The sequence below is a fragment of the Pogoniulus pusillus genome, chromosome 21 (genome assembly GCF_015220805.1).
Source record: "Pogoniulus pusillus isolate bPogPus1 chromosome 21, bPogPus1.pri, whole genome shotgun sequence".
Taxonomy (NCBI): domain Eukaryota; kingdom Metazoa; phylum Chordata; class Aves; order Piciformes; family Lybiidae; genus Pogoniulus; species Pogoniulus pusillus.
The window spans coordinates 21216018-21233922 of record NC_087284.1 but is presented as its reverse complement, the minus strand read 5'-3'; the positions used below and the strand labels follow the sequence as shown (position 1 = coordinate 21233922).

The following is a 17905-nucleotide window of genomic DNA, read 5'->3' as shown; positions in this document are numbered from 1 at the left end:
CATTTCAGTTGCTAGTGAGGGAGTGAAATGTGAAAATCAGAAGATCATATTTGCAAGAAGGTTGGTGCAACTTAATACAAAGGTAAAAATGATCTTTCTGTCCATTATATTTAAATTACCTGCTCCCAAAACAAGCCAGGTAGGTTATTTTTGAATGTCAGTAACCTGTTTCATATTGGAAAACACAAATCATGTTACACTGAGCAGCTCTTTCAATTACTTGAAATACTGCAGTGATTTAGTATCATTTACAAGGCAGTGTAAGAAACTATACAACTGACCAGTTGAATTGTGTTTCCAGTTGGTAAATTTCTTTTTACAGCTGCTTAGTTTCTGAACTGAGAGACAATTCATTTATACTCTAATCCCTTTCTTGAATGCTCATCTCCTTCAAAAAAAGTTAATTTCAGAAATGTGAAGCCATTTTACAGCTTTAGTTAAACTTAAAGGTCATTCTCTAGAATGTCCCAATTGTTAAATGCCCATTATTTGGCTGTGCCATACGTGCACAACACAGTGATACAGCCATGCTGTACATCTTCCACTGAAAAGCCCTGGAGGCTACAACAGGCTAGCTTGTGATCATCTTTTCTGATAGAACAGGAGGAGACTAATCTGGTAGCCTTCTATAAACCCATGACCAAATGAGTAGATGAAGGAAGAGCAGTGGATGTCATATACCTTGACTTAAGTATGGCTTTTGATACAGTCTCCCATAACATCCTCGTAGAAGAAGCTCAGGAAATGTAGCATAGATGATTGGTCCATCAGGTAGATTGAAAACTGGCTCAGCAGTTCAGAGGGTTGTGATCAGGGGCACAGAGTCAACTTGGAGGCCTGTGGCCAGTGCTGTTCCCCAGGGATCAGTATTTGGTCCAATTTTGTTGAGTATCTTTATTAACAAACTGCATGAGGGCATTGAGTGTACCCTCAGCAGGGTCGCTGATGGTACAAAGCTGGTGGGGGTGGCGGGCACCCTGTTAGGATGTGTTGCCACCCAGTGAGATCCAGACAGGCTGGAGAGCTGGGTGAAGGCAAACCTCATAAAGTTCAGTATGGACAAGTCCTGCATCTGGGAAGGAGTAACAACAGTCACCAGTTCAGGTTAGGAGTTGTCCTGCTGGACAGCAGCTCCTGGAGAAAGACCTTGGAGTCCTGGTGGACAGCAAGTTCTCCATGGGACAGCAATGTGCCCTTGTGGCCAAAAGGGCAAATGATATCCTGGAGTGTATCAAAAAAAGTGTGTCCAGCAGGTCTAGGGAGGTTTTTCTCCCCTTCTGCTCTGCCTTGGTGAGACCGTATCTGGAATACTGTGTCCAGTTTTGGGCTCCCCAATTCAAGAGAGAGAGAGAGATCTGCTGGAGAGAGTCCAGTGGAGAGCCACAAGGATATTAGGGGACTTGAGCATCTCCCCTATGAAGAGAGAGTGAGAGACTTGGAGCTCTTTAGTCTTAGCAAGAGAAGACTGAGAGAGGATGTGATCAATGTCTGTAAATATCTGAGGGGTAGATGTCAAGTGGAAGGGGCCAATCTTTTTTGTGGTGCACAGTAATAAGACAACAGTGGATACAAACTTGAACATAGGTGGTTTCACTGCAGCATGAGGAGAAACTTCTTTCCAGTGAGGGTGGTGGAGCACTGGAACAGGCTGCCCAGTGAGGTTGTGGAGTCTCATTCTCTGGAGACTTTCAAAACCTGCCTGGATACATTCCTGTATGAACTACCCTGAGTGATCCTGCATTTCGCAAGGGGGTTGGACTCAGTGATCCCTGGAGGTCCCTTCCAACCTCTAACGTTCTGTGATGCTGTTGTTCTGAGACAGTTCAGGCTTGTGCCTGTGTCGAACAGTGGAAAGTCATTGCTGAGTGCCTGGGTTTTACAAAGTCCTTTCTTTGTATGGCGCAAATGTGGTGTTGGAAGGTAACTCATTTTGTGAAAAGTCCTTGTTCCTACACTATCCACCAGCTTTGGAGTTCACTTAAAGACACAGAGGGGTATCTAAGGGGTTGCCAGGAAGGTTAGGCTTTTCAGTCACTTGGAGTTGGTTGAGTTGTTCTGCAGGTTTGGGAGTTACTTCCCCCTACCCTCTTCCCACCCTGGCTGTGAATTCACCAGACTAACTCAGCAGGATGGAGGTTAAGGAATGAAGCTGTGTATATGGTGTGGCACAATTTACAAGCATATATATATATATATATATAAAACATTTACAGATATTTGCAACTATATACAGTAATGTACTAGTTAAAAGTAATAGAGATACAAACCCCCTCCTGATGAGCAGAGCTGCCCAGGAGGGCTTTCAAACCAACTCTCCCCTTTCCTCCTCCTTTCCAGCACCCCTCTCTTATCTCAGGATACCCCTTACATGCAGGGTAAGCTGCAAAAGGTCAGCAAGGGGTATTAGAAGAAGAATGATTAGTTCAAGTTATGTAGGTTCAGGTAGAGACAGTAAAGCAGACAGTAGCCAGGCAGAGACTGACTGTTACTGGTTCTTAGGTTTATATCTCAAAGCAAAACCAATGGGTAATGTAGACATCCCTGTTATTTTCACAGCCAGTGATCTAATTTTTCTCATTAAATATTTTAATTAAATATTTTCTCATTAAATATTTTAAATAAAATATTCCAATTAGGCTCAAACCAGCACAATCCACCCCTCTTACATTACACAGATGTCGCTGAGAACTAATCTAATCTAAGTAATCTAAACCAATATTTACAATAATGGATAGTACAAGTTCATGCTTTTTTTTCAGTTTACACTTTGTTCTGTCTTGGATGTAGGTGATTCAAAAGCTCACAAAACAGGAGACAGTTTGTCTCTTCTCAGATGAGATGAGAACAGGGACTCCCAGATGACACTGGGTTCGTGCTCACATACTACAGGTTCTCTCATAGATTCTCTCTTTGGACACCATGTGGTATCTAAAAGAGAAACTCCTAACAGCCTGTATTATACACTCTGAATTTAAACTCTCTCAGCTAAGGTTAGATTTCTCTGTGGCACACTCTGGATTTCACCATTCTCCTGGATTAGCCAGTAGGTGTGAGCAGGACCTTCAGCAGACACCACCCCTCGGACAGGTTTCCCTTCGCCCCAAGGAGAAAATACCCAAACAGTTTTCCCTAACAGATTCTTTTCATGTACAACAGGAACTTTATCACCGTCTACTGTTTGGACCAAATCTGATTGTGCAGGTCCTGCTCTGTTTCCTGAACCTCTACTATTTACCAACCAGGTAGCTTGTGCTAAATGTTTGTCCCAGTTTTTCAGAGTTCCACCCCCCATGGCTTTTAGGGTGGTTTTCAGCAAACCATTGTAGCGCTCAATCTTCCCTGAAGCTGGTGCATAGTAGGGTATGTGATAGATCCACTCAATGCCATGCTCTTTGGCCCAGTTTTTCACAAGATTGTTCTTGAAATGAGTGCCATTGTCTGACCCAATTCTCTCTGGAGTTCCATGTCTCCACATGATCTGTCTCTCCAAGCCAACAATGGTGTTACGTGCAGTAGCATGTGGAACTGGATAGGTTTCCAGCCATCCAGTGCTGGCTTCTACTATCGTTAGCACATACTGCTTGCCAGAACGAGATCGAGGTAAAGTGATGTAGCCAATCTGCCAGGCTTCACCATACTTGTACTTTGACCATCTCTCACCATACCATAAGGGCTTGATTTGCTTAGCCTGCTTAATAGCAGCACAGATGTCACAGTCATGGATGACTTGGGTGATAGCGTCCATGGGCAAGGCAATTGACCTATCAGATGCCCACTGATAGTTTGCATCTCCACCTTGATGTCCAGATGAATCATGGGCGCACCAAGCTAAGAACAGTTCACCTCGGTGTTTCCAGTCAAGGTCAGGATCACAGTTTGTATCAACTTGACAACTTTTGGCAGCTTGATTTACTTTATGGTTGTGTTGGTGTTCCTCAACAGCTCTGCTTTTAGGCATGTGTCACACCTTCACTGGAGTTCTCTCCAGACATGCATCGGTGTCCTGGCATAGATCAGCACACCAAATAAGCTTTCCTTTCCTCTGCCAACCATTCTTTTTCCAGTCTTTCAGCTAACCCCACAGACCACTGGCTACCATCCATGAGTCAGTGTAGAGGAAAAGGATAGGCCAAATTTCATGTTCAGCTACATCAAGGGCAAGTTGGACAGCTTTTACAGTGGCAAATTGACTGCATTCACCTTCTCCATCTCTTGCTTCAGTAACTCTCTTGGTAGGACTCCAGATTGCAGATTTCCATCTTTGCTTGTTCCCAACAAGATGACAGGAACCATGTGTGAACAAAGCATCGTTCTTTTCCTGATCAGAGAGATCATCATAAGAAGGAGCTTTCACAGCATGAATTGCTACTCTCTCCTCTGCACGTTTTGTACAGTTTGTGCCTTCTGGCCAGTTGGTGATCACTTCCAGCAGACAAGGTTATCAAAGCGATCCATTTAGACTAGGTTGTGTCTGTGGCATGATGTGGTGATGAACCTTTGCCTTTGAACAGCCAGTTTAGAACTGGTAGTCGAGTTGCTAGAGGCAATTGTTACTCAGTTCCAATCACTTCAGAAGCTCAGAAGTGAAAACTCCTTCATAGGCTGCTAGTATTTCCTTCTCTGTTGGGGTGTAATTCCCCTCTGAACCTCTGTAGCTACGACCCCAGAAACCGAGTGGACAACCATGTGTCTCATTTGGAGCTCTCTGCCAAAGACTCCAATTTGGCTATTGTCTCTTGCAGCCGTGTACAGAATGTTTTTAATGTCCAGACCAGTTTGAACATGTCCCATGCCCACTGCACAATGCCACAGTTAGACCTAAAACTAGAATTATTAGGGCTATAATTATCATGATAAGCAGACTACTGTGTTACGTGTGTGGAACTTGCTACAGGTGTCTAGAAGTTCACTTTTTGGCCAGATAATTCTCATTAAAGACGTAGAAGTTGTAGAAGTTGTACCATTTCCTGACTTACTAAATGTAGAATTGGTAATAGTTTCAGTAATATTAAACCCAAACCTACCAAGACAGTTGTCTCCAAAATCCATAAATGTTGCTTGTTGCTGTTGGGTCCTTAAAATTAAGGAACCAATTTTGGCAACAAGCCAATGGTAGAAATACCAAAGGAAAAGTGGCCATAAAATTGAGAATGTAAGGTAAAACAGCTTCATCTTAACCTCCAAACCTAATTAGCAATAAATCAAATTAGCCCCATGGCAGGGCACCAAAATAACCATGTGCAGGTTTGGGAGTTACCCACCTCACCACTCCCCTCCCCAGCTAGGAATTCACCAGACTAACTCAGCAGGCTGGAGGTTAAGGAATGAAGCTGTATTTATAACATGGCACAATTTACAAGCACATGTATATACAATATATACAGCTATTTGCAACTATATATAGTAATATACAAGTTGAAAGTAATACAGAGATACAAAACCCCTTGCGACCAGCAGAGCTGCCCAGGAGGGCTTTCAAACCAACCCCCTCCCCCTCTTCCTTCTCCTTTCCAACACCACTCCCTTATCTCAGGATCCCCTTTAGGTGCAGGGTAAGCTGCAAAAGATCAGCAAGAGGTGTTAGAAGAAGAATAATCAGTTCAAGTTATGTGGGTTCAGACAGAGATAGTGAAGCAGAGTCTTTGCAGAATGTTTCAAAAGATATCAAGACTACTATCCCAATTCTGTGGTTTTAGAAATAAATGTGAAGTCTTTAGTTACAAAAGTCACCACTTTTAGGAATTGTGTTTCATTCCTCCTTTTGAAAGTTAAACTACAGCTTGCAGTAACATTAGGTAGTCTGTTTTGCTCTGTTAATGCTTGTATTAATATCTTAAAACACCTCGGTTGATCTATAGCAACAAAACCCAAACTACATGCTTAATGTGTATTTCATCAAAAGAGTCTTCTGATGTCAAATGGAGAGCTTTCATTAGCATAAAATCACATTCCTGTTTACTTGCAGTTTAAAAAACCAGTATGTTAGGTCTTCCACAGATGAACACTGCTCTCACAAGTCAGTGGTAACTCATTCTGGGACTTCAGCGATGACCCAAAATACATAAGTGAGATGCAGATGGAAGACAGTGTCCCTGGAGATGTTCAAGAAAAGACTGGATGAGGCACTTAGTGCCATGGTTTAGTTGACTGGATAGGGCTGGGTGCTAGGTTGGACTGGATGATCTTGGAGGTCTCTTCCAACCTGGTTGATTCTATGATAGGTTGAACTGGATGGATGGGTTGAATAGGTTGGACTGGATGGTCTTGGAGGTCTCTTCCAACCTGGTTGATTCTATGATAGGTTGGACTGGATGGATAGGTTGAATAGGTTGGACTGGATGATCTTGGAGGTCTCTTCCAACCTGGTTGATTCTATGATAGGTTGGACTGGATGGATAGGTTGAATAGGTTGGACTGGATGGTCTTGGAGGTCTCTTCCAACCTGGTTGATTCTATGATAGGTTGGACTGGATGGATAGGTTGAATAGGTTGGACTGGATGATCTTGGAGGTCTCTTCCAACCTGGTTGATTCTATGATAGGTTGGACTGGATGGATAGGTTGAATAGGTTGGACTGGATGATCTTGGAGGTCTCTTCCAACCTGGTTGATTCTGTGATTAATACATAAGCTTTATTTGTCCTCAACAGAAAAGCTGGATTTCAACCTTTTGAAATACAAGCAAATAGATTCACAGGTGCAGGGCCGGGGGTGTGTTGGGGCTGAGTTAAAAATAGTGAACTAGAAAACCAGCACATCTAAAATTTGATGCTTAGATTTAGAAATATTTAAGGCCAGTTCTACTGATTATTCCTGCCTATAATCACAGTGACTGTTCCTGCAAGGAAAGAAAGCAGACTCAAATGTAGTGTCTGAAGTGGAATTTTTCTTTAACGAATGACCAATTTTGGCCCTGCTCCTATTTCACTGTGTCATTAGTAAATCTCTTCCATCTTGTTACTTAGAATTCTAATTTCCTCTACAATACTAAAATTATCCTACTAAGCATGATGTTTTTTGTGGGAATTTGCAAAAGCTCAGTAGCACTCATTATTTGTTTGCAACTCATTTGTTAAAGCTAACAAGAGAAGTTTGAAATTGAAGAAAAAAAACCTGATTCATGATTGTGCTTTTTTGGCATAATGTATAATCTTTGTGTAATTTGTGTTCTCAGAGTAACACCTCTATGTATGTGTTTTCCTATTTAATAGAATAAAACACAGTTGTAAAGACATCTTGGAAATCACTGTGTATTGCTTGGCTATTCCGTCTCATGGTGTGAAATGGCTCTAATGTAAACTGCTCCCTGTATTTAGGAGTTCTCTCCTTAGGTGTAACTTTGATGCTTATTACTCTGTATTTGTATTTTTGCAACCAGTTTTCAGTGAGGAAGTAATGCCTTAAAAACTCTGAGGTCATTGTCTCTAGAACTGCAAATTTCTTTAAAAGAAATTGTGGCTTAAGGGTTAACAGGTGGGCAGGTGGAACTTTGGTGGCAGAATTGAAAGATGAAGTGGCTGAGATGAAGGACGAAGTATCCAGGCTCAGGTCAATAAGGGAGAACGAAAGGGAGCTGGATCTGTGGGAGCAGGCACTGCAGATCGCCCCTGCTAAGGGAACTGCCCCTGGAAACAGGGAGGGATGGGTACAGATCCCTGTCAGAGGCAGTAAGGAAAGTCCACCCCGGCCCTCTCCTCCTCTTCCACTGCCCTTGCACAACAAGTAAGAGGCTCTGCATGCAGAGGGCAGGGAGGATGAGAGGGCTGAGGAGCATCCAACTGGGATGATGCCTAGGGTGGACCAGTCCCCACCAACTGTGGTGACTAGCTCCACAAAAAAGAGAAGGGTCATAGTTGTTTGGGACTCAGTCTTGAGGGGGACAGAGGGACCAATTTGCTGTCCCAACACATGTCACAGGGAGGTCTGCCCCCTTCCTGGTGCCCGGGTTAGGGACATCGCCAGGAGACTCCCTAACCTAATCCAGCCCTCTGATTATTACCCCTTGCTGGTAATACAGGCTGGCAGGGATGAGAGAAACTCCTAACAGCCTGTATTATACACTCTGAATTTAAACTCTCTCAGCTAAGGTTAGATTTCTCTGTGGCACACTCTGGATTTCACCATTCTCCTGCATTACCCAGTAGGTGTGAGCAGGACCTTCAGCAGACACCACCCCTCGGACAGGTTTCCCTTTGCCCGAAGGAGAAAATACCCAAACAGTTTTCCCTAACAGATTCTTTTCATGTACAACAGGAACTTTATCACCGCCTACTGTTAGGACCAAGTCTGATTGTGCAGGTTCTGCTCTGTTTACTGAACCTCTACTATTTACCAACCAGGTAGCTTGTGCCAACAAGACAAGTGCTTTTTCAAAGGAATGAATCACAGACACCGTAACAGGAAAATTAATGCCAATGTCTTCACTGGAAAAGGCATAACTCCACGGTCTGTATTTTGGCCAAAGAATGACAGTTAAGTAATTGGATTCTACATGTACATAAGGAACAGACATCAGTGAACCATGCAGAGTTGTGTAAGTCTACAGGAGATATATAAAGGTTACATGACCTTCTTTAAGACCAAGTAGAATTTGCAACAGGCTGTTCTCCCTGTAACACCATCTTCCTTTCTCACTCTCTTTTCTTTTAGGTTGTTTAGCCTGGAGAAGAGGAGGCTCAGGGCAGACCTCACTGCTGTCTACAACTAACTGAAGGGAGGCTGTAGCCAGGTGGGGTTGGGCTCTTCTCCCAGGCAACCACCAAGAGAACAAGGGGACACAGTCTCAAGTTGTGCTGGGGGAAGTACAGGCTGGATGTTAGGAGGAAGTTGTTGGCAGAGAGAGTGATTGGCATTGGAATGGGCTGCCCAGGGAGGTGGTGGAGGCACCATCCCTGGAGGTGTTGAAGCAAAGCCTGGATGAGGCACTTAGTGCCATGGTCTGGTTGACTGGCTAGGGCTGGGTGCTAGGTTGGACTGGATGATCTTGGAGGTCTCTTCCAACCTGGTTGGTTTATTCTATTCTATTCTGTTCTGTTCTGTTCTGTTCTGCTCAGCTTGCAAGCTGCGAGATCAGCACCGGTCAGCACCGTGCTGTGCCATGCTCATTAGAAGGCAACAGGGGGTTCCCGCGGCTCGGCGAGAGGAGGTCGCACACAACTCGGCGCCTCCGGTGAGCGTGTCTGCGAGAGTGGCGCGCTGGGGGCGCCGCCAGGGGAGCGGCGGGAGAGCTAAACCGGGCGAAAGCGAGCGGCTCCCGGCTGGCGCGAACGGGCCGCGGGCGGCGGGAAGGCGGGGGCGGAGCGCGCCGGGGCGGGGGCGCGGCCGCGGGGGCGGGCACAGGCGCAGGGCGAGCCAAGAGAGCCTGCGCGGCCCGCGGGCAGGGCGGCAGCTGCTTGCAGCCCATCGGGCGCCAGGTACGCTCTCTTGTCAGTGACCGGCTTCGTGTGGTGAGTCTGTTCTGGGAGGGTGATACCATGGCCAAAAAGGTCTGCAGAGGGCTGCTGAGCTGGGTCAGTGTGGGCAGGACGTGAGGTGCTGCAGTGTACTGAAGAAGCGATGGTGGCTCGCTCAGAGGAGGGAGGCTGTGTTCTCAGCACCCACCTGTGCTAGTTAAGGCTCAGTGGAATATTCTAAGTAGAGAAATGAGATGGTTGGTCATATAATAAAGTCTGTATCGTTCATTGGTTTGCTAAAAGGGGCAAAAAGCCAAAGTACAAACATTTGTCCCTCTGCTCTGAGATCTCTTTGCTACTCTCTCTAATATCTTCCACTAACCTGGGCTGGCTGTGAGTCCTTCGGACTATTACCTACTTCTGGTCTTTCAGATGGGCAGTGATGATGCATCAATAAGAGGCTCACAAGCAGTTAAAAGAGACTTCAGGACCCTGGGGCAACTGGTAAAGGGATCAGGAGCTTAGGCTGTGTTCTCCTCCATCAGCGATGGACAAGGGAATATATAGAAGGAGCCAACAGGGCAGTTCCTGGCTCTGGGACTGGTGTCAACAACAGGGGCTTGAATTCTATGGTCATGGCTTGGTTTACAAGGCACAGCTGCAACTAATAGGATGCACTTGTCCCAGAGGGGGAAAAGGATTCTGGTGGCAGGATTTGGCAGGGTTAATTGATAGGGCTTTAAACTAGGTTTGAAGAGGGAAAGGGGTTAATAATCTGATGCTGGCCTGTGACAAACAGTGGGGCTGCTCAGGAGAGGCTGAGGGATGGAGTGCTAGTAAGGGCTCCCAACTTGTTATCCTGAGGCAAGCCAGAGTGTCATGGTTTGGGAGTTACCTGCCCCCTGCCTCCCCCCACCAAGTTAGGAATTCAGCAGACTAAGCTCAGCTGGCTGGAAGTTAACGAAGCTGTATTTATAGTGTAGCACAAATTACAAGCATATATATATGTATAAATACTTACAATTATATACAAAATTATACACACAAGGTAAAAGTAACACAGAAATTCAAAATCCCTCCTGAAACAGCCAGACTGCCCTAAAGGCTCCCTCTATGTGTCTGCATGTGGCTTGGGCAATAAACAGGATGAATTAAGGGGCACTGTGCTGCTGGAAAGCCACTCTGAGACCCCACCTGGACTACTGTGTCCAGGTCTGAAACTCATGTTAAAAGGAAGATCTAGATGTGCTAGAACATGTCCAGAGAAGGGTCACGAGGATGGTCAGAGCTCTGGCTGGAGCACCTCTCCTATCGAGACAGACTGAGAGTTGGGGTGGTTGACTCTGGTTTCAGGGAGGGGTGTTTTGTTTCTCTATTACCTGTTTAACATGTGTATTTCTGTATATGGCTGTATATATTGTAAATACCTGCTTGTATGTTGTGCTAAGTTGTAAATAGAGCTTCATTCTTTAATTTCCAGCCACTGAGTCTAGTCTGAGTGACTTTTCTTTTTAAGTGTGGGGGCGATGGGTAACACCCAAACCATCACAATGATCCTTAGTGTCCCTTCCAGCCCTGACAATTCTATGATTCTGTCTCTCTGTGCTGCCATGAGCACTGCCCCTAAAACTGCGAAGGTGACCACCTTCAACATTTCTAACAGAGGGGAGCCATTAAAATCAAGCCGAACCTGGGTAGTCACAATTAATTGCCATGGAACTCGGACTCAGCTGATGAAATGCCTTTCACAAGCTCCTCTGGGGAGCCGCAAACACAAAACTGACAAACTCCCTTTGTGGAGCTGCAAAAGAACTGCAGAGAACAGATTTGTTTTTACTCCTTGGAGGACTTTCCCCCTCTCTTCTGGTATCAATTTTTCCAGATTTCATGGTTTGAATCTGCATGCCTTTAACAGCCACAAGTTACAGACCTCCAGAGGGTGGACAGGAGATTGTAATCTTTTGTTACTTCATTCCCAGAGGCCTTGCATGTATATAAAACCATACAGCACAAGCTGTCCCTTCCCTTTTTTCTCCTCCTTCTCTGCTCCTGGGTGGCTGTGCAGAGCCTTATCTCAGCTTGGCATACTTTGGAACCCATGTTAAAGGCTTTTCTTAAATTACCACAGGTATGCAAAGCAGACACACTACATAAAACCCTTGTAAACACTGTACCTGTACAAAGTGCTGCTCAAAGTGTCTTTGCTTCACTCCAACAAGCAAAGCAGGGGTGAGATCTTTGCTAAGCTTTGTGATGTGAATGGAACCAACTGCAACTTCCCTATCGTCAAATTACTTCCACATCTGCTGACCTATCCTATGCTAACACTGATGGATCCAGCATTGCCAGCATCCTCAAAGGACTGATTCCTGGCTTTAAATTCTTGGTCCACTGGTGAATGAAAAACGTGTTTAAGACTCCCAAGCATATTAGATGCTATTTTTGCATCTCCCTCTTGTGAACATTGTCCAGTTTGCTTCTAAACATACTCTATGCTTTCACAAGGTACATGCCACTAGTGTCAGTTCTAAAGAAATGGCTTTGTTCTTTTACTAAAAATTGGAGCAATATTTATTGCAGTAATTTTCATTACTTTGAAATAAGATATAATTAAAGATAAGTCAAAAAGGTTTTCAAATCTGCCTTCTGGCTTTTCTCTTTTTCTTCCAGGTTGAGCATCTGTTTTAGCCTTGAAAAGTGAAATCTGGATTTTCGGGGAGTCTTGGAAGCAGAGCTGGTTGTTTCCCCTCTGGATACACAAGTTCTGAAAGACAAAACTCAAATGTCTCAAAGGTGAGGAATCAAGAGTTAACATAAATTATATATATGCACTTTCATACTTTAAGTGAAAAAATCTGAACATAAATAGTGTATTTTCCTGTGAAATTGAGCAATCAGAAATGTAACTTTATTAAGCAAATCAGAATCACAGAATCAAAGAATCAGTCAGGGTTGGAAGGGACCACAAGGATCATCTAGTTCCAACCCCCCTGCCACAGGCAGGAACACCCTATTCAAGATCAGGCTGGCCAGAGCCTCATCTAGCCTGGCCTTAAACACCTCTAGGGATGGGGCCTCAACTATCTCCCTGGGCAACCACTCTCATGTTTGAGCCAGACAAAATGACAATTAGAAATTCTTGGCACATAGTTGCTTTTCATTAGAATCTTTGATTTTAAAGGTTGTAAAGTTAAAACTCATCTGAAGAAAAATACTTAATCAAATATAAGTGACTGACCTGAAATCAGTACAGTACACTCTTTACCCACAAAACATAATACACTACTCAGTGTGCCTCTAAGTACCAGAGAAACATGTACCTGGGAAGAGATGGACTGTTTCCTTTAGATCCCAACCTACTGCAGCTTACAGGTGTCACTTTGTTTGCAGACAGTATTTTTATATCTGGTGTTCTCAAGCTAGATTTACTATTTGGAGTGCCAAAACCACGTGTCTTGGTAGTCCTGCTTTTACCATTGTATCTTCTTGTTTTCTTGCATGAGTTGCAAGTAACCAGCTATTAAGAGAAGAAAGAATCATTCTCTCAGTTACTCCACCTTTATGTTATAAAGCCACTGTGAATTAAACTGTTTTCCAAATACCGTGACACAAATGAAATATTCACTTGAGTCAGAGGAACATATTCTTTACATCTAGTGTTTTCATTCAGGCTCCTTAAGAAAAATATATCCTATAGGTTTATCTGGAAATGACTCCAATCCCCTAGCAACTCATTTCAGGAGACCTGTAACTCATACAGTGAAATACAGAAAAAAACCCTGTCAAAACAGCCCTGAATGGGGTATGTGGTATCTTGAGTACACATTAGAGGTATTACAAGTACTTTGTTAAAAATCTTGACATAGTGTGATGTAAATTCATTTGTGTTTTCTATCTGACATTATATTATGCATCTTCCAGCACTCAGAAATAGTCATCCATAACTAATAACAGCAGGTTTTAGTGAACAAAGAGGTTCTGTACTAGTGCAAAAATACTACAGTTTGGAGGAGGCTCTAAACAAAGGTCACTTCCTCTTATGTGTACTTTTAGGCTGCAGGGAACTTGCAGCAACAAAATATACTGCAGAGGTGCATCAGAACAGATAGTGCCAGACAGTCTCAGAGACTGTGAGGTATTCCCAATATGCCTTACTGCTATGGCAACTACTCTTATTAAAAGCTATGAGTAATACACCCAGACAACTTTGAGGCATGCAATTACACTGACTGAAAAAGAGTTAGGTGTTGTTTCTGGTTAAAAAAGTACTGAAAAGATTGTCACAGAACTGTCTAAGCAGTTTTGAACCATCAGTATCAAAGTGTTCATTACCAAGTGTGTAAATTTACCTAAATTCAGCCTGATTAGAAAGAATTCCATTTTGGCATTTCCAAATGTAGTTTTCAATTACATGTTTTGACTATCTGTAGACATTATTCTGTCAGCCTAACAAACTAAAAAGGAGAAAGATCATTAACTCAATACAGCTCACATACTGATGTACTTTTTAGTTCAGATGGGATGTGCTTTTAGTTCAGATGACATTTTAGCCCTTCATGGAATATAAACGGATTTGAACACTCTACAACGCAGAAATTAATAGACAGCACTGGCCAGATAGTTTCCATTCCCTGAACTGCATCTGCAGTTAACTCCAAAAATTCTAACAGCCCTGAAATAATTCCTATGTTACACATCTTTTCATGACAGAAGTATTCTCAAATCAAGTTCTGCTTGCTAAGAAAGGCATCAGAGGCACAACCTGTCACACTATTGCTTAGTTCAGTTTTCAACCACACTCAAGTTTACATTTCCTGCACTGACAATAGAAATACCACAGCTTCCTGACAAGGAAGACATTCAGTATCAGCAAGATCTTAAAAGCCATCTGCAGAGTCTAACCATACCACTGCTTAGATCACAGGGAAGGCAGAACTGTTTGTGCAGCTTCTCTAATGTGTGGCACTGGGGCTTTTAAAGGGAGAGGGAAGCTTACTGCTCTTGACATTGTGCTCATGGTGTCCTTATTGTGGAAGGTAGATTGAAAAAAAATTGTGGATATTATCCCAATGGAAAGGAAAAAAAATATATGCTCCTAAGATATGTAAAGTGTAGCTGTGAGCTCCTCCATGAAGAGAATGATTTTGGCATCTTCTTCCTTATGCCACAGAAAGATCCTGAGAAACACCAAGTATCTGGTGGTTTCAAGCAAACATCCTTACCAGAACACTGCTGGACTTCTTGTACTTTCTCAAAAGCTTTGTCTGTTTCATGTTAAGTTTACAGTTCTTCACCTCTTGTTTCAAAACCTTCTCTATCTGTGGAGTCATTTTCATCTTTGGCTTGAGACGCACCCGGCAGCTATCAGGAACCAGGAACTGGAAGCAGTAATGACATATTCTTTCAAATCCACGTTCATTATCTGCAGATAAGGGAAGTGAGTAAAACTTAAATGGTGTTTCCCAGGCAAATATTGAAATAGTGTATCTCTATTTTAACATTATCTGGATAGGTATGTTTTTATTTCACGTTTCAGATGCCACTAGAACCCAAGAGGAAGCCAAACACCAGTATGTGCTCAGTTGATTACAGTTCAAGCTAACTTTATGCAATACACTGCACTCTGCAGTTCTGGGCCTCCCACTTCAAGAATAATATTGAGGTGCTGGAGCAGGTCCAGAGGACAGTGACAAGACTGCTGAGGGGGTGGGAGGGAATGGCATTATGAGGAAAAGATGAGGGAGCTGGGGTTATTCAGCCTGGAGGACACTTTGAGGGGACCTTACCACTCTCTACAACTACCTAAAAGGAAGTTGGAGTCAAGTTGAAGTCACACTCTTCTCCAAGGCAACTTGTGATGGGACAAGAGGGCACGGTCTGAAGCTGCACCAGGGGAGGTTTAGGTTGGATATCAGGAAGCATTTCCTCACAAAAAGGGACTGCCCAGGGAGATGGTAGAGTCACCATCCCTGGAGGTCTTCAAGACAAGACAGGATGTGGCACCTAGCATGGTTTAGCTGATGTCATGGTGTTAGGTTATGAGCTGGACTTGATATCTCAGGGGTCTTTTCCAGCATCAATGATTCTGTGACAACTGGCATTTTTCCTGAGAAAATAGAATTATGTCCTAAAAGCCTTTAAGTCTGCAAGGAGCTCCAGGCAGGCACACTCTTGCTAGATTGGTGACAACAAAGCCTTATACAGTTCTCTGCCCATTTTCAGTGCAAGATGACAGCAGATCAGCCTGACACAGAGATACATTTCAGGCTCCAAAAGAAACTGCATGCTCCTGCCTTGTTACTTCCTGCTGCTGGAGCCGGACTCGAGCATCTCCCTCTAAAGCCCTGAGGAAACCCATGGATCTAGCTGGCTAACAAGTATCCCACCTCTGCCTGAAGCGCCGAAGCGCACCCTGGTGCACTTTAGTGGTGGCAGTGACAGTGGAAGGGGAAACTGGACAAAATGAGGAAGCCCTCTCAGGGTCGCGGCTCTACCCTTTAAGTGCCTAGGCGACACCCCCCCAGCCCCTGCCGCCGTGCTCTCCCACTCCAAGATCACGGAGCCCCTCTGTGCAGCCTCATGCGACAGCAGCCTCGACGCCGCCGCCTGTGCCCGGCCCTCTCACTCGCCTCGGGAGCCGCGGAGCGTCCACCTGCGCGGGAAGAAGGCAGAGCGTCAGGGCACGGAACCGACCTCCCGCGGGCTAGCTGCAACGCGCCGCGGCAGGCGCAGGGCAGGGGGCCGAGCTGCCCACGTGCGTCACCAGCCTCCTGCCCACCCTCATCCCCCGGTTCTTACAGCAGGAACCGCGCCTGGCCCGGACAGGCGCCCACCATCCGCTCCGCGGCCGCCTCCAGGAACCGCCGCTGCCTGCCCATGTCGCCAAGTGCCCGCCCCGCCGGAAGCCGCAGCCAGTCGCGTCCGGCCGCCGGGGAGAGGAAAGGAAGGGGATGGCGTGCAGCGCTTCGCCGAGGCTCGGGCGGGCCCTGATGCCGCAGCACTACGGTTCCTAGTTCGAAAAGGCCCACGGTGCCCTGCGTAGCCTGGCGCGGGAGACGTGGGTGTGCTCCGCGTTGTTAAGCCGAGTGAGGGGGAGTTGGCGTGGTCCTCGTCGCGGGGCGAGCGGGCAGGCGGCAGGCGGAGCAGCCCTTGTTCCACGGGCGCGCCGAGATGGGCTGTCGTGGCAGAGCTTTCATTGCTGTCGGCCGGCGGCGGGCCGAGGATTGCATGGGGCTCTCGCCGCCTCCGCTCGCTAGGGCCGTACCGGCGGTTGCTTGCGGCCGTTTGGGGGGGCCTTTGTGAGGGGTTGCGCGGGGGCAGCCCTGGCCATTGGGCGCTTGAGGGACCGGAGACGCTGCGGAGGGGCTGCGCGCTGTGCAGGGGCTGCTCCCTCGCGTGGCCGCGCGTTAGCGAGCGCCTGGAAGCGGTACCCGTGCTCGGCGCTGCTTGTGCCATCGGCGGTGCTCCGAGTCGTTTCTGCTTGTGCCATCGGCGGTGCTCAGAGTCATTTCTGCTTGTGCCATCGGCGGTGCTCAGAGTCGTTTCTGCTTGTGCCATCGGCGGTGCTCAGAGTCATTTCTGCTTGTGCCATCGGCGGTGCTCAGAGTCGTTTCTGCTTGTGCCATCGGCGGTGCTCCGAGTCGTTTCTGCTTGTGCCATCGGCGGTGCTCAGTCATTTCTGCTTGTGCCATCGGCGGTGCTCAGTCATTTCTGCTTGTGCCATCGGCGGTGCTCAGAGTCGTTTCTGCTTGTGCCATCGGCGGTGCTCAGTCATTTCTGCTTGTGCCATCGGCGGTGCTCAGAGTCATTTCTGCTTGTGCCATCGGCGGTGCTCAGAGTCGTTTCTGCTTGTGCCATCGGCGGTGCTCCGAGTCGTTTCTGCTTGTGCCATCGGCGGTGCTCAGAGTCATTTCTGCTTGTGCCATCGGCGGTGCTCAGAGTCGTTTCTGCTTGTGCCATCGGCGGTGCTCAGAGTCATTTCTGCTTGTGCCATCGGCGGTGCTCAGAGTCGTTTCTGCTTGTGCCATCGGCGGTGCTCCGAGTCGTTTCTGCTTGTGCCATCGGCGGTGCTCAGTCATTTCTGCTTGTGCCATCGGCGGTGCTCAGAGTCGTTTCTGCTTGTGCCATCGGCGGTGCTCCGAGTCGTTTCTGCTTGTGCCATCGGCGGTGCTCAGTCATTTCTGCTTGTGCCATCGGCGGTGCTCAGAGTCATTTCTGCTTGTGCCATCGGCGGTGCTCAGAGTCATTTCTGCGTGTGCCCTCGGCGGTGCTCAGAGTCATTTCTGCTTGTGCCATCGGCGGTGCTCAGAGTCGTTTCTGCTTGTGCCATCGGCGGTGCTCAGAGTCATTTCTGCTTGTGCCATCGGCGGTGCTCAGAGTCATTTCTGCTTGTGCCGTCAGCGGTGCTCAGAGTCATTTCTGCTTGTGCCATCGGCGGTGCTCAGAGTCGTTTCTGCTTGTGCCATCGGCGGTGCTCCGAGTCGTTTCTGCTTGTGCCATCGGCGGTGCTCAGTC

General features: G+C 46.2%; 1 protein-coding gene across 3 annotated transcripts; it reads right to left on the bottom strand.

The window, feature by feature from the left end:
• Positions 1-11796: 11796 nt before the first annotated feature.
• C21H18orf21 (chromosome 21 C18orf21 homolog) lies at positions 11797-16867 on the bottom strand. Of its 3 annotated transcripts, XM_064161207.1 has the most exons (5): positions 16190-16273; positions 16021-16043; positions 14614-14813; positions 12712-12908; positions 11797-12155 (listed from the first exon to the last, which is right to left on the bottom strand). In XM_064161207.1, exons 1-5 carry the CDS (start codon positions 16267-16269, stop codon positions 12002-12004), a joined length of 654 nt encoding a protein of 217 aa, XP_064017277.1. In that variant the 5' UTR covers positions 16270-16273; the 3' UTR covers positions 11797-12001. The 3 variants fall into 3 exon arrangements, with proteins under 3 accessions (XP_064017277.1, XP_064017276.1, XP_064017275.1); XM_064161206.1 differs by lacking the exons at positions 11797-12155; positions 12712-12908 and having other exon boundaries at positions 14724-14813; positions 16190-16867; XM_064161205.1 differs by lacking the exons at positions 11797-12155; positions 12712-12908; positions 14614-14813 and having other exon boundaries at positions 15953-16043; positions 16190-16867.
• Positions 16868-17905: the final 1038 nt, after the last annotated feature.